Source organism: Microcaecilia unicolor, chromosome 1, assembly GCF_901765095.1.
Source record: "Microcaecilia unicolor chromosome 1, aMicUni1.1, whole genome shotgun sequence".
In the NCBI taxonomy this organism is placed as follows: domain Eukaryota; kingdom Metazoa; phylum Chordata; class Amphibia; order Gymnophiona; family Siphonopidae; genus Microcaecilia; species Microcaecilia unicolor.
Window position 1 is genome coordinate 134,693,752 of NC_044031.1, and position 16,640 is coordinate 134,710,391.

Here is a 16,640-nt window from a genome sequence, read left to right on the forward strand (position 1 = left end):
AGGGGGCACCTACATATGGGTACAGTGGGTTTTGGAGGCCTCCCATTTACCAGCACAAGTGTTACAGGTGGAGGGGATGGGCCTGGGGCCACCTGGCTGAAGCGCACTGCGGTACCCACTAAAAGTGCTCTAGGGACCTGCATACACGCAGGCCTCTAGGACTGGTTGCTGCTATATAACCTTGGCACACCAGTTGACACCTGAAGACTAATCTCTACGAAAACGTCCTTTATTGGAATTACCGCCTTTACTCAGTTAACTGCAGATCAGAGGTTGTGCCCCACTGGCAATGAGTCTCCCTGGTACTGAGATGAGCAGTGGGTCAGAACTGGCAGAATGCTGTACAATGCCCTCATTCAGCTACATTCAAGGGAAGAACTAAGTTGTCTAACGTGGCTAACACAGGAAAGGGAACTAAAACTGGCTTACAAAAATGGCCACTACCGCATGGACTACAACAGGAAACACAACAGGGCACACTCTGACCTAGTAGGCAGGGGGAAAAGCACCATGGGAGAAGAGCCTACCAACTACCAACATTGTGAGACTGTAACACAAGCTAATGAAATCACGGAGCCCAATACCCTACACCCACCATAAATGCAATGCTGATGTGACCCTGTACTGCACTCGAGAGCTACATCTGACCCAGGGAAAGGCTGTGACAGGATCGAACACATTCTGCTGTCATGGAAGTGGGTACGGCATTTGAGGCTGGCTTACAGGCTGGGGAAAAAAGTTTTTAAAGTGGGTTTTTTTTTTTGGTTAGTGACCACTGGGGGAGTCAGGGGAAGTCATCCCCGATTCCCTCCAGTGGTCATCTGGGCAACTGGGGCACTTTTTTGGGACTTCATGAATAAAAAGGGTCCAAAAAAAGTGACCCAAAATCACGGTAAAAATGCCTTTTTTTCGATTATCAGCTAAAGACGCCCATCTCTCCTCAGCTGATAACCACGCCCCAGTTCCTCCTCCACCACGCCTCCGACACGCCCCCGCCAACTTTATTCGTTTCCGCGATGGAGTGCAGTTGGAAACGCCCAAAATCGGCTTTCGATTATACCAATTTGGGCACCTTTGCGAGACAAACGTCTATCTCCCGATTTAGGTCGCACTACAGGCGTTTTTCTCTTTCAAAAATAAGCTGGATAGCATGGCAGTGAAACAGCGCAAGAAAAGTTGAATTTTAGGTTCATGATTTTACATAATCCACCATACCTCACAATAGTAGTATCAGCAGCACAGATCTGATAGGTGTTAAAAGAATCTAATTAACATACTCAGGAATCCAAAGAGATCAAACAGGCTTAAACACAAACAGGTTTATTTTCTTGCAAGGAGACAAGTTCGGCATAAACTTAGGAAGTTGTCTGACTTATACAATTCCTTCTGTCTTTATATACCTTTTTTACATTTTCTACGTGCAGCTATGCATGAAGCAGTGAGCATGTTACAATTTTAGATTGTTAGGAGGTTTTCACTAGCTGGGCAGAACTTTATCTAAAACATTCAGTACTCACAAGGTCAGAAGCTGTTTCTTTTCTACACTAGCTAAGTTATATGTTGAAATGATTAACCCCATAATTCCTCTACAATAGGTCTGTATCCCAAGAAGTGGTAGAGATGCAGAAAATAAAGGATGGATGAATGAATGGGTGAGCGTTCCTGAAGTGCCCTGTAGCCAGTCGCATCTTCAGGATATCCTCCTGGAATACGCATGAGAGAGATTTGCATGCAGTAGAGGCAGTGCCTTCAAATCTACATGCATACTCATGATGGATATCATGAAAACCTGACTGAGTACAGGGCACTCCAGGAATGGTTTAAGAAACATACAGTGGTGGAAATAAGTATTTGATCCCTTGCTGATTTTGTAAGTTTGCCCACTGACAAAGACATGAGCAGCCCATAATTGAAGGGTAGGTTATTGGTAACAGTGAGAGATAGCACATCACAAATTAAATCCGGAAAATCACATTGTGGAAAGTATATGAATTTATTTGCATTCTGCAGAGGGAAATAAGTATTTAATCCCTCTGGCAAACAAGACCTAATACTTGGTGGCAAAACCCTTGTTGGCAAGCACAGCGGTCAGACGTCTTCTGTAGTTGATGATGAGGTTTGCACACATGTCAGGAGGAATTTTGGTCCACTCCTCTTTGCAGATCATCTCTAAATCATTAAGAGTTCTGGGCTGTCGCTTGGCAACTCGCAGCTTCAGCTCCCTCCATAAGTTTTCAATGGGATTAAGGTCTGGTGACTGGCTAGGCCACTCCATGACCCTAATGTGCTTCTTCCTGAGCCACTCCTTTGTTGCCTTGGCTGTATGTTTTGGGTCATTGTCGTGCTGGAAGACCCAGCCACGACCCATTTTTAAGGCCCTGGCGGAGGGAAGGAGGTTGTCACTCAGAATTGTACGGTACATGGCCCCATCCATTCTCCCATTGATGCGGTGAAGTAGTCCTGTGCCCTTAGCAGAGAAACACCCCCAAAACATAACATTTCCACCTCCATGCTTGACAGTGGGGACGGTGTTCTTTGGGTCATAGGCAGCATTTCTCTTCCTCCAAACACGGCGAGTTGAGTTCATGCCAAAGAGCTCAATTTTTGTCTCATCTGACCACAGCACCTTCTCCCAATCACTCTCGGCATCATCCAGGTGTTCACTGGCAAACTTCAGACGGGCCGTCACATGTGCCTTCCGGAGCAGGGGGACCTTGCGGGCACTGCAGGATTGCAATCCGTTATGTCGTAATGTGTTACCAATGGTTTTCGTGGTGACAGTGGTCCCAGCTGCCTTGAGATCATTGACAAGTTCCCCCCTTGTAGTTGTAGGCTGATTTCTAACCTTCCTCATGATCAAGGATACCCCACGAGGTGAGATTTTGCGTGGAGCCCCAGATCTTTGTCGATTGACCGTCATTTTGTACTTCTTCCATTTTCTTACTATGGCACCAACAGTTGTCTCCTTCTCGCCCAGCGTCTTACTGATGGTTTTGTAGCCCATTCCAGCCTTGTGCAGGTGTATGATCTTGTCCCTGACATCCTTAGACAGCTCCTTGCTCTTGGCCATTTTGTAGAGGTTAGAGTCTGACTGATTCACTGAGTCTGTGGACAGGTGTCTTTCATACAGGTGACCATTGCCGACAGCTGTCTGTCATGCAGGTAACGAGTTGATTTGGAGCATCTACCTGGTCTGTAGGGGCCAGATCTCTTACTGGTTGGTGGGGGATCAAATACTTATTTCCCTCTGCAGAATGCAAATAAATTCATATACTTTCCACAATGTGATTTTCCGGATTTAATTTGTGATGTGCTATCTCTCACTGTTACCAATAACCTACCCTTCAATTATGGGCTGCTCATGTCTTTGTCAGTGGGCAAACTTACAAAATCAGCAAGGGATCAAATACTTATTTCCACCACTGTAACTGTATTTGTGGGTTGAAGGTGAAGGTACAATTTAATCGGTTAAGGGGGAATGGTATATAGGAGGATGTGTGTGTCAGGTAAATGGGCCAACTAAATGAAATGACATGAGAGAGAATTTTTGTCCAATAATTTTTGCAGATCAAATGAAAACGGTATAAAATTTTCTTCTTTAAAAATTCAAAACACACAAAAGTGTAATACCTGTTAAAAGTCCCCCTTGAATTCATAGAAATTTTGTGGTGCTTTTCTTGTAAAACAAATTCCAGAATATGCTTTCTCATTCTAGGTTTGGCTCCAGTGAGCTAAAAAAACAGTTCCTTGTACCAACTATCGCTGGAGATTCCGTGGCTTGTTTGGGAGTTAGTGAAGCTGGAGCAGGATCAGATGTTGCAAGTAATTAAATTATATATAAGAAAGATAAAATTTGAGGAAGTTACAATAACTCATCTGGATAGGAAAGATAGAACTCTGAAATGTTTCAGTCTGTGAATACCTAAATAAAAAAAAAATTATTGTTTAGAATTATTATTGAATGGATCGACAGCTTCCATGATACATCTAGGCCCATACCCTCCCCCCTACCTGTTAACACTTGTGGTGGAAACTGTGAGCACTCCAAAACTCACTAAAAACCCACTGTACCCACATATAGGTTCCCCCTTTACCCATAAGGGCTATTGTAGTGGTGTACAGTAGGGAGTGGTGTGTTTTGGAGGGCTCAGCAGACAAGATAAGGGAGCAACAGTGAGATGTGTACCTGGGAGAATTTTGTATGACGTCCACAGCAGTGCCCCATTGCTCTCCTGAGATATCAGGGAGACCTTTCTACATTCCAATGGCTTGATTTTCTACGTTTTTAACTTGTACTTTTTTTTTTTTAATGGCCTGAAAAGATAAACGCACAGAGCACAAATCCTTGTTACAAATGGTATTTTTGAAACAAAAAAAAAGACATTTTCTGGTTTTGAAAATAGTCTTGTTTTCTATTTGGATTTTGGACGTTTACCCCTGAAGTCTATATAGAGCGCCTAGAGATCGGTGCCGAAATCGGCGCGGATTCTTTAAAAATGTGCGTAATTTAACAAGCTAATGAGCACTGATAACAGCACTTAAGCAATAATGAGCACTAATTGGCACTGATTAGAATTTAGGCACACAACTCACTAAGCATATTCTGTATTGAAGTGTGCCAAACTTCTAACACGCGCAGGGAAAAAGGGGCATAGTTATAGGCATGGAAAAGGGCGTTTCGTGTGCGTTCTGAAATTTATGTGCCTAGTTATAGAATATGGCCAAGAGTGTGTTAAATGTACACACTGGTATTTACGCCATGTTTTCATTGGTGTAAATTGATGCATGTATTTTTAGGTGCTGAGATATCAACTAAGCGTATTCTACAGTCGGCGCCTAAATCTAGCACTGATTTCAGCACCAATTTTATTTTTAGGCGCCATAAATAGAATCTTTCCCTTACTGCAAAACATCCAAAGTCCAACTTAGACATCATATCAAAAATGCCCCTCCATGTGTCTTAAGCTTGTTATCCCTTATAAATTTACCCTCTTAGGAGATAATTCTAAAAAATAGGTGCTAGCATTTACGTGCCAATTACACATGTAAATATTTAGAATACTAGCATATATGCATGTATGTGTGCACATATTGGATAAATGCCAAAAATGCACTCATGCGCTATTCTGTCAATATGTGCATATCTTTCATAGTCCATATTTTACAGGTAGGTGTACTCATAAAATGGAGTCTGGGTGGTACTCACACTTATCCATATAACTTATAGAATGGTATAAGGTATGTGCCTATCTCTGGCATGTTCTATGGCTGACGCAATTGCTTGAGCATAATTGCATGCATGCATATATATACCCAGTTATGCTAGTATTCTAAAAAGGAAAGTAAGCACCTAATTCCCTTTATAGATTAGACACCACATTGACAATGTCCAGGAGTCTAAATATAGGTTCACTGTTTTAGAATTACACCCTGAATTTCCCGATGGCAATATTAGAAAGGTTTTATTTCTGGGGATGACCCAGACTACTGATATTTCATGCTGAATGTACACCTTTGCTGCAGGGATTTTCTTGATATTTTCTTCTATAGAGCGCACTTCAGCTTTCCAGTACCAGCTTAAAAATGCAGCATTTTTATTCTTGAGCGATGGAAAATATGATTGTGAACACACCTTCATTAATTCTTGATCTTGCATCCAGTTCCTGTTCCTTCTCTAGCTCCTCTGTGTTTACCTTCTTAACAGAGGAAGCACATGATTTCAGGAGTCCTTGTCTCCTTGACATCTCCCTTGGGTTCATATTTTTCACTTCTGCTGCTATACTCTACTGTGTTTCTCCAACTGGTGTATAGTGGGTCACACTGGGACTTTCTTCTGAACTATCTGGCATGTATTTTCTGCATCTGTCCCTTCTACAACAACCATCAGTCCTTCTTTCCTTTCTGTACCTACGCTGTAATTGTCTTCCTTCTTTTTATCTCCACTCTTCCCCTCACACTATAATCCCTTCCCCTTTCCTCCCTTTTATACCTATCCAGACTGTCACCTCATGCTCCTTCCATACCCATAAGTACATAAGTATTGTCATACTGGGAAAGACCAAAGATCCATCAAGCCCAGCATTCTGTTTCTAACAGTGGCCAATCCAGGTCACAAATACCTGGCAAGATCCCAAAAAAGTACAAAACATTCTATACTGCTTATCCCAGAAATAGTAGATTTTCCCCAAGTCCATTTAATAGTGATCTATGGACTTTTTCTTTAGGAAGCCGTCTGAACCTTTTTAAAACTACGTTAGCTAACCGCTTTACCACATTCTCTGGCAACGAATTCCAGAGTTTAATTACAAGTTGAGTGAAGAAACATTTTCTCCGATTCGTTTTAAATTTACTACATTGCAGCTTCATCCCATGCCCCCTAGTCCTAGTATTTTTGGAAAGCGTAAACAGACGTTTCACATCTACCTGTTCAACTCCACTCATTATTTTATAGACCTGTATCATATCTCCCCTCAGCCGCCTTTTCTCCAAGCTAAAGAGCCCTAGCCGCTTTAGCCTTTCCTCATAGGGAAGTAGTCCCATCCCCTTTTTCATTTTTGTCGCCCTTCTCTGCACCTTTTCTAATTCCACTATATCTTTTTTGAGATGTGGCAACTGGAATTGAACACAATATTTGAGGTGTGGTCGCACCATGGAATTATACAAAGGCATTATAATGTCCTCGTTTTTGTTTTCCATTCCTTTCCTAATAATACCTAACATTCTATTTGCTTTCTTAGCCGCAGCAGCACGCTGAGAAGAAGGTTTCAATGTATCATCAACGACGACACCTAGATCCCTTTCTTGGTCTGTGACTCCTAACGTGGAACTTTGCATGACATATCTATAATTTGGGTTCCTCTTTCCCACATGCATCACTTTGCACTTGCTGACATTAAACGTCATCTGCCATTTAGCCGCCCAGTCTCCCAGTCTCGTAAGGTCCTTCTGTAATTTTTCACAATCCTGTCGCGAGTTAACGACTTTGAATAACTTTGTGTCATCAGCAAATTTAATTACCTCGCTAGTTACTCCCATCTCTAAATCATTTATAAATATATTAAAAAGCAGCGGTCCTAGCACAGACCCCTGAGGAACCCCACTAGCTACCCTTCTCCATTGTGAATACTGCCCATTTAATCCCACTTTCTGTTTCCTATCCTTCAGCCAGTTTTTAATCCACAAAAGGACATTTCCTCCTATCCCATGACCCTCCAATTTCCTCTGCAGCCTTTCATGAGGTACCTTGTCAAACACCTTTTGATAATCCAGATACACAATAACAATCGGCTCCCCTTTGTCCACATGTTTGTTTACTCTTTCAAAGAATTGAAGTAAATTGGTCAGACAAGATTTCCCCACACAAAAGCCGTGCTGACTTGGTCTCAGTAATCCATTTCCTTGGATGTAATTCTGTAATTTTGTTTTTAATAATAGCCTCTACCATTTTCCCCGGCACCGACGTCAGACTCACTGGTCTATAATTTCCCAGATCTCCCCTGGAACCTTTTTTGAAAATTGGCGTTACATTGGCCACCCTCCAATCTTCCGGTACCACGCTCGATTTTAAGGATAAATTGCATATCACCAACAGTAGCTCTGCAAGCTCATTTTTCAGTTCTCCAGTCGAGGAGATTTGCTACTCTTCAGTTTGCTGAACTGCCCCATTACGTCCTCCAGGTTTACCGTGAAATCAGTAAGTTTCTCCGACTCGTCCGCTTGAAATACCATTTCCGACACCGGTATCCCACCCAAATCTTCCTCGGTGAAGACCGAAGCAAAGAATTCATTCAATCTCTCCGCTACGTCTTTGTCTTCCTTGATCGCCCCTTTTACCCCTCGGTCATCCAGCGGCCCAACCAATTCTTTTGCCGGCTTCCTGCTTTTAATATACCGAAAAAAATTTTTTACTATGTTTTTTGCCTCTAATGCTATCTTTTTTTCGTAATCCCTCTTGGCCTTCTTTATCTGCACCTTGCATTTGCTTTGACACTCCTTATGCTTCTTCTTGTTATTTTCAGACGGTTCCTTCTTCCATTTTCTGAAGGCGTTTCTTTTAGCCCTAATAGCTTCCTTCACCTCACTTTTCAACCACGCCGGCTGTCTATTAGACTTCCGTCTTTCTTTTCTAATTCGCGGAATATGTTTGGCCTGGGCCTCCAGGATGGTATTTTTGAACATTGTCCATGTCTGTTGTACAGTTTTTACCCTCTCAGTTGCCCCCATAAGTTTTTTTTTTTTTCACCGTTCTCATTTTATCATAGTCTCCTTTTTTAAAGTTAAACGCTAACGTGTTTGACTTCCTATATATAGTTACTTCAAGGTTGATATCAAAACTGATCATATTAAGATCACTGTTATCAAGCGGCCCCAGTACCATAACGTCCCTCACCAGATCATGCGCTCCACTAAGGACCAAGTCTAGAATTTTTCCTTCTCTCGTCGGCTCCTGCACCAGCTGCTCCATAAAGCTGTCCTTGATTTCATCAAGGAATTGTACCTCTCTAGCGTGTCCCGATGTTACATTTACCCAGTCTATATTTGGATAATTGAAGTCACCCATTATTATCACATTGCCCATTTTGTTTGCGTTTCTGATTTCTTTGATCATTTCTGCGTCTACCTGCTCATCCTGGCGAGGCGGACGGTAGTACACTCCTATCACCGTCCTTTTCCTTTTTATACATGGAATTTCAATCCACAATGATTCAAAGGTGTGATTTGTGTCCTGCTGAATTTGTAATCTATCTGAGTCAAGGCTCTCGTTAATATACAATGCTACCCCTCCACCAGACCGGTCCACCGTATCACTATGATATACTTTGTACCCCGGTATGACAGTGTCCCACTGGTTATCCTCCTTCCACCAGGTCTCAGTAATGCCTATTATATCCAATTTTTCATTAACTGCAATATATTCCAACTCTCCCATCTTATTTCTTAGACTCCTAGCATTTGCATATAGACATTTCAGAGTATGTTTGTTGTTCCTATTTGCATGATGCTTAGTACTTGACACTATTGATTTGCCATCTTTTGTCTGATCTTTAGTTGTATTTAAGGGCACCTGACCTACCACGGTCTGTTGTGCAACCTCACTATTCAGAAACCCTATCTTCCCTGTTTGTGAGGTATCCTTGCAAGATACCTTATCCCAAACCATGCGCTTTTGAGCGACTGTCGGCCTTCCCCCCCATTTCTAGTTTAAAAGCTGCTCTATCTCCTTTTTAAATGCCAATGCCAGCAGCCTGGTCCCACACTGGTTAAGGTGGAGCCCATCCTTTCGGAATAGGCTCCCCCTTCCCCAGAATGTTGCCCAGTTCCTAACAAATCTAAAACCCTCCTCCCTGCACCATCGTCTCATCCACGCATTGAGACTCCGGAGCTCTGCCTGTCTCTTGGGCCCTGCACATGGAACAGATAGCATTTCAGAAAATGCTACCCTAGAGGATCTGGATTTGAGCTTTCTACCTAAGAGCCTAAATTTGGCTTCCAGAGCCTCTCTCCCACATTTTCCTATGTCATTGGTACCCACATGTACCAAGACAGCCGACTCCTCCCCAGCACTATCTAAAATCCTATCTAGGTGACGTGTGAGGTCCACTACCTTTGCACCAGGCAGGCAAGTCACCAGGCGATCCTCATGTCCACCAGCCACCCAGCTATCTATATGCCTAATGATCGAATCACCAACTACAACAGCTGTCCTAACCTTTCCCTCCTGGGCAACACTTGGAGACATATCCTCGGTGTGAGAGGATAGAACATCCCATGGTGGGCAGGTCCTGGGTACAGGAGTACTTCCTACTTCACCAGGGTGATGCTCTCCTTCTAGGAGACCTCCCTCCTCCACGGTAGCACAAGGGCTACCAGACTGGAGGTGGGACTTCTCTACAACATCCCTGTAGGTCTTCTCTATGTACCTCTCTGTCTCCCTCACCAAGTCTGCTACTCTAGCCTCAAGAGAACGGACATGTTCTCTCAGAGCTAGGAGCTCTTTGCATCGGGCACACACATATGACATCTCACCAACTGGGAGATAGTCATACATGTGACTCTCAATGCAAAAGACTGGATACCACCCCTCTCGCTGCTGGACTGCTGACTCCATCTTAGTTTTTTTGAGTTTTTCAATAATTTAAAACTTGCTACAGTATTAAGGATATTAGCCTAATATAAAATTGTCTTTTAGTTTATATAGTAACTGGGAGAAAAATTAAAGTAAAGAGAAAAATGCCTGTGCACCGTCAGGCGCGCGGCACCTAGAGCTGAGGCCCTGAGTGGATCGGAATGGACCTGGGAGTTACCCCGGAGAAGGCAGGGTATGCAAATGAGCTGCAAGTCCTCCACAGCACCTGAAAGGCAGCTGGTGGTAGAGCTGGGCACCTCTCAGCTGAGGAAAGGCTTACCAGGGGTTAGGCCGAAGCCAGCATTCCTCCCCCTGAGGGTCACCTGATCCTAGCCAAAAAGCACCTGGAAACCCTGGGCACTTGGAGCGATAGCCCTGGGAAGATCGGGGTGGACCTGGGAGTCACCCCGGATACAGCTGCGAGGAAATGCAGAAGGGCTTCAAGTCCTCCACAGCACCTGGTGGGAGCGCTGGGCACCTAGAGCTGAGGCCCTGAGTGGATCGGAGTGGACCTGGGAGTCACCCCGGAGAAGGCAGGATATGCAGATGAGCTGCAAGTCCTCCACAGCACCTGAAAGGCAACCAGTGGTAGAGTTGGGCACCTCTCAGCTGAGGAAAGGCTTACCAGGGGTTAGACCGAAGCCAGCATTCCTCCCCCTGAGGGTCACCTGATCCTAGCCAAAAAGCAGATAAGGTGCATAAGAATATCATGGCAATCATATTAGCGGAATAATAATTTCAGAATTGTTGCAAATAAAGGTGCATAAGTGTATCAAGTAGGATTGGAAGTGGATAAATAGATAAAACATAATATATGTTTTCCTTGGCTTTCCTTCTTTCGTGATCCTTCTTCCCCCCCCCCCCCCCCCCCCCCACGCCACCCCCTCCCTCATCCTTGGCGACTTTAACATTCATACTAATGATCCCTCCAACTCTTACGTCTCCCAGTTCCTTGCCTTAACATCCTCCTTCAATCTGCAACTATGCTCCACTTCCCCTACTCACCAAAATGGTCACTGTCTTGATCTTATCTTCTCCTATAACTGCTCTCCCTCCAATTCCGTTACCTCAGATCTTCCCCTCTCTGACCATCATCTAATAACCTTCACACTTAAACTTACTTCTGCCCAATCCCGTCCAATCTTAACCAATTTATCTAGGAATCTCTAGGCCATTGACTCTACTACCCTATCTTCCAATGTCTTGAACCTCTTCTCTACCACTGCACCATCCAAATCTGTCAATGATGCCGTCTCTTCCTACAATACTATTCTATCCTCTGCCTTAGACACTCTTGCACCTCTCATGCCCCGTCCTATAAAACGTATCAAACCCCAGCCCTGGCTGACCTCTAAAATCCGCTACCTACGTTCCTGTACCCGTTCCGCCGAACTCCTCTGGCTGAAATCTCGTGCCCTTGCTGATTTCACACACTTCAAGTTCATGTTGACCTCCTTCCAATCTGCTCTTTTGCTTGCCAAACAGGACTCCTACGTCCAGCTGACTAATTCTCTCGGCTCAAACCCTCGACTTCTCTTCACCACACTAAACTCTCTCCTCAAGGTGCCTCCTCCTCCAGCTCCCCCCTCACTATCTTCCCAGACCCTAGCTGAGTTCTTCCATGACAAGATTCAAAAGATAAACCTCGAATTCTCTTCCAAACCACCCCCACCTCTCCCTCCCCTTGTCCGTTCCCCTATGTCCCCAACCCCTCCGTCCTTTTCCTCCTTTCCTGAAGTCACTGATGAAGAAACATCACATCTCTCCTCCTCTAAACGAACTACCTGTTCCTCTGATCCCATTCCTACCCACCTTCTTAACACCATCTCTCCTACTGTCACCCCTTTCATCTGTCATATCCTCAATCTTTCACTTTCCACTGCGACCGTTCCTGATGCCTTCAAACATGCTGTGATTACACCACTCCTGAAGAAGCCTTCTCTTGACCCTACCTGTCCTTCCAACTATTGACCCATCTCCCTCCTCCCCTTCCTTTCCAAGTTACTTGAACATGCCGTTCACTGCCGCTGTCTTGACTTTCTTTCATCTCAAGCTGTTCTTGACCCACTCCAATCTGGCTTTCGCCCTCTTCATTCAACTGAAACTGTACTCACTGTTTCCAAACCTGTTCCTAGCCAAATCCAAAGGTCTCTATTCTATCCTCATCCTTCTCGATCTATCCGCTGCTTTTGACACTGTTGATCACAACCTACTCCTTGATACACTGTCTTCACTTGGTTTCCAGGGCTCTGTTCTTTCCTGGTTCTCCTCCTACCTCTTGCTTCGCACCTTTAGTGTACACTCTGGTGAGTCCTCTTTCACTTTTATCCCTCTACCAATCGGTGTACCTCAGGGTTCTGTTCTCGGTCCTCTCCTATTCTCCATCTACACTTCTTCCCTTGGCTCTCTGATATCATCCCATGGCTTTCAATACCATCTCTATGCTGATGACTCCCAGATCTACCTCTCTACCCCCGAAATCTCAACCAGCATCCAGACCAATGTTTCAGCCTGCCTATCTGATATCGCTGCCTGGATGTCTCAACGTCATCTGAAACTTAACATGGCCAAAACCGAGCTTCTCATCTTTCCCCCTAAACCTACCTCTCCTCTCCCTCCTGTCTCTATTTCTGTGGATGGCACTCTCATTCTCCCTGTCTCATCATCTCGCAACCTTGGGATCATCTTTGACTCCTCTCTCTCCTTCTCTGCTCACATTCAGCAGATTGCCAAAACCTATCGTTTCTTTCTCTATAGCATCAGCTAAATCCGTCCCTTCATCTCTGAACACTCAACTAGAACCCTTATCCACACTCTTATCACCTCTCGCCTTGATTATTGCAACCTGCTTCTCACCGGCCTCCCACTTAGCCATCTCTCTCCTCTTCAATCAGTCCAAAACTCTACTGCGCGACTCATTTTCTGCCAAAGTCGCTATGCTCACATTAGCCCTCTCCTTAAGTCACTTCACTGGCTCCCTATCCGTTTCTGCATTCAATTCAAACTTCTCTTATTGACCTATAAGTGCATTCACTCTGCCGCTCTCCAGTACCTCTCCACTCTTGTCTCTCCCTACACCCCCCCTCGGGTACTCCGTTCTGTTGATAAATCTCTCTTATCTGTCCCCTTCTCCTCTACTGCTAATTCCAGACTCCGTTCCTTTTATCTTGCTGCACCTCACGCCTGGAATAGACTTCCCGAGCCTGTACGTCTAGCCCCGTCTTTGGCTGTTTTCAAGTCCAGACTAAAAGCTCACCTCTTTGCCACTGCTTTTGACTCCTAACCATGTCCTTTTATCCCCACCTCTTTATTCCCTTGCCTCTTAGTTGTGCTGTCTGTTTACCTGTCTTATTTTGATTGTAAGCTCTTTGAGCAGGGACTGTCTTTTTGTGTATGGTGTACAGCACTGCGTATGCCTTGTAGCGCTATAGAAATGATAAGTAGTAGTAGTAGTAGTCTGGTTACGCCCCTGCTTTGGATGTCTGGTGTGCTGTGTTCAATTACATTTCTAAATTCATTTATGTAAAACCTTATGAAATGGAAAATCTGACTTTCAGTCAAGTGTTGTTTATAATAAACACACTCAATTTTGAACTGCTTTACAGTACTTGAAGCATGCCCAATTATTGACAGGTATTATGTACTGGATGTTTGCTCCCATTTTCTGTCTATGATACAATGCTTACTAAAGAGGGCCTTAATTTTTATATCACTTTGTATAATCATTTCATTGTTCCTAATTTTAAATTCAAAGCCCCATAAAATTATATATTCATACCCATAGGTATTCATACAACAGCGGTAAGGAAGGGTGATGACTACGTCATAAATGGAGGCAAGATGTGGATTACGAATGGATGTCAAGCTGATTGGATGTGCCTCTTGGCTAACACAAGTGATGCACCTCCTCACAGAAACAAGTCTCTGATATGTCTTCCAATGAAACTGCCTGGTGAGAACTGAGATCGTCTAATAGTACTAAGCAGAAAAATGCAGCTGAAGAACAGAGTTACATATTTAGGGATTAATTCTATAGGGAGACCACTTAGTTTTAGGCAGCAGTCTGGTGCGTAAGTGGCAGCATTTTAGTCATTCACACTCATAAATGGTCACATACATGCATAGATGACCTCTTATAGAATACCAACTAACAGAAAATTACGTGCTATGATTTCACAGCCTGTACTTTGCTGTTGGGACATACCTGGGTGGGGTATGCCTATAAATTACAGAAGACTATAATTTTGTATGTTTTCTAGCTTACAACTAGGCGTGGGCATTTATATTAGCTTTAGGGCTGGTATAAGTGATCACGCCTTAAATGTAAGACTGTTTTCAGCCACTTCCACTAGTAATCTATAAAGAAAAATAGGCACCTACTGCTCTGTATAGAAAAGCTTAAAATGGTGCCATAGCCAGTGCCTTTAGCAGGTGCCCTGTTGTAGAATTATACTCTTTACAGCTATTGGGGCAGCTATAGCTGAAATATTTTCAGTTTCTTGATGCTGCTGTTATATGTTTTAGTATTTGCATTTAATATCCTCAAATAAACAATATTGTTTAACTGCTGGTGTGTAGAGAACTATAAATTTCAGTTGGTCTTTTTTTTTTTACCAATTATTTTTCCTGCTTAGGCCCTGTTCGATCTCTTTTACTTTCCCTGCATACCTTAACAGTGGGGAGAAGGGGATTTGAGTCAAAAGTACTGTGGGATAGAGAAAGATGCAGTTTTAAATAAGTGTCCACTGAATACATGAGATATCCAATAATTATATTCCAAGTAGACAGCAGAAATGGGAACATGTGTGCTGATTTCAACCTCAACATACATTTAAAGGTTATTTTTGCCTTGGAGCAGGTGTAACTTACTCTGGGAGATTTGGGTTAGTCAATTTTGTAAGGGTGTAAATGCTAGCTTTTATAAAATAGGCACATTCCTTGTAATCTGGCTGCACAGTTCTGAACAAATGGATGTTATCCCCTCCTACCAGCAGATGGAGGTAGAGAAAATCTAGTCTTTTCCAGTTAACTCACCATTATACCTGCTGGTGCTCAGTGGAAATGTCCAGTTTTTTTTCTCTACCTCTAGCAGATGGTAGGTTGCCTGGTGCTCTTGGTCCCCGGCCTAGGACCTCACTCTGCTGGCTGAGGTCACACAGCGAGGTTGAGCCCAGAGCTGCCAAGGGGTCCCAATTTTTGAGAGGGAGATTTTAGTACACACCCCCAGCCCTGCCCCATTCGGCTTTGACTCCATCCACTTTACATGACTCCGACTCCGGCACACCTCAATCCCACGGCCATTTAAGAAAATATTTTATTCAGTATCCTAATACCCTTTTCAATTTGCTTTCAGAGGCCAAAACCTCCTGCCTCAGGTCAGGACAGGACAGTATAATGCTGTTATGGCATCCTCTCCTGACCTAAGGAAAGAAGTGCTGGTCTCTGAAGCATAATCAAAAATGTTTTAAAAATCAGTGAAGGTATCACCTTATTTTTTATTTTTGTGTTTTATTTGCATTTATTAACCTTTATTAACACAGCTACCACAATACTTTATCCTAAATTAAAAATAAATTTATTTTCTATAACTTTGTTGTCTGGCCATTTACTTTTTCTAATTGTGTTGCTCCCAGTCTCTTGATTTTGCTTTCCTTTGTCTTCTCTTAACTCTCTTGCCAGGGTTTCCTGTCCATTTGTCATTTTTCTCTCCTTTTTCTTTGTTTTATTTTTTAATTTATTTTTCTGCCTCTCTCTGTGTCCAGATTTAATTCATTTTTACTATCCATTTTTTAATTTCCCTCTTTTTACTTCATTTCTTTGGTATATATGGCTGCCGACAAGAAGATCACGGAGCTGCTGCTCCAGCGACCGGCGACCTCGGTCGGAGTGCGGCCGTGGTTTGGAGCACGGAGAGTACCGCTGGCAATGGACACCTCGGGGATATCCCACAGGCTCCTGTGACCGTCGACCGTTGACCTCGGTCAGAGTGTGGCTGTGCTTGGAGCCGCATGGTAACAGGCCACACACGGATAGTGCCGTTAGCGCCAGACACCTCGGGGACATCCCACCGACCCCTGGACGAGTGCTTCGGCGTTGAGGCACTGAGGCGCGGCTCCCAACTGCCTCATGGCCGTGGTGCTGCCCACCCAGACCAGAACCCACCACTCCCAAATAGAGGGCTCATCGGCGAGTCGAGGGACGAGAAGCCGCGGACTTCTTCCACCGATCCTTCCCAGACGGGCGAGTGTCTGAGACGGCACCCATCAAGCCCGGAGTTGCAGTGCGGCCCTGGAGGACAGCACCTCCTCTGACCTGGCATCAGGAGTGGGAGGAAGCTCTCCCGTGCGTGCTCAGAGATGAAGGAGCACCAAACAACTGACCACCTGCCAGGACTGTACAGAGCGGCCGTCTCTGACATCCCTGCCCTGACCAAAGTTAAAGATCTCAGATTCAAGGAATCTCAACGACCTGGAGCACAATTACTTTGCACTGACCGTGAGTAAATTATTTGAAT

The 16,640-nt window shown here is 44.1% G+C and overlaps 1 protein-coding gene across 2 annotated transcripts in view; it reads left to right on the forward strand.

The window, feature by feature from the left end:
• Positions 1-16,640, forward strand: part of LOC115468677 (probable acyl-CoA dehydrogenase 6) — a 228,532-nt gene that overhangs the window by 169,453 nt on the left and 42,439 nt on the right. For both annotated transcript variants that reach the window (XM_030200584.1, XM_030200574.1), the window contains exons 4-5: positions 3,716-3,822; positions 13,911-14,078. In XM_030200584.1, the coding sequence (XP_030056444.1) occupies positions 3,716-3,822; positions 13,911-14,078 (275 nt within the window). The remainder of the gene's footprint in view (positions 1-3,715; positions 3,823-13,910; positions 14,079-16,640) is intronic.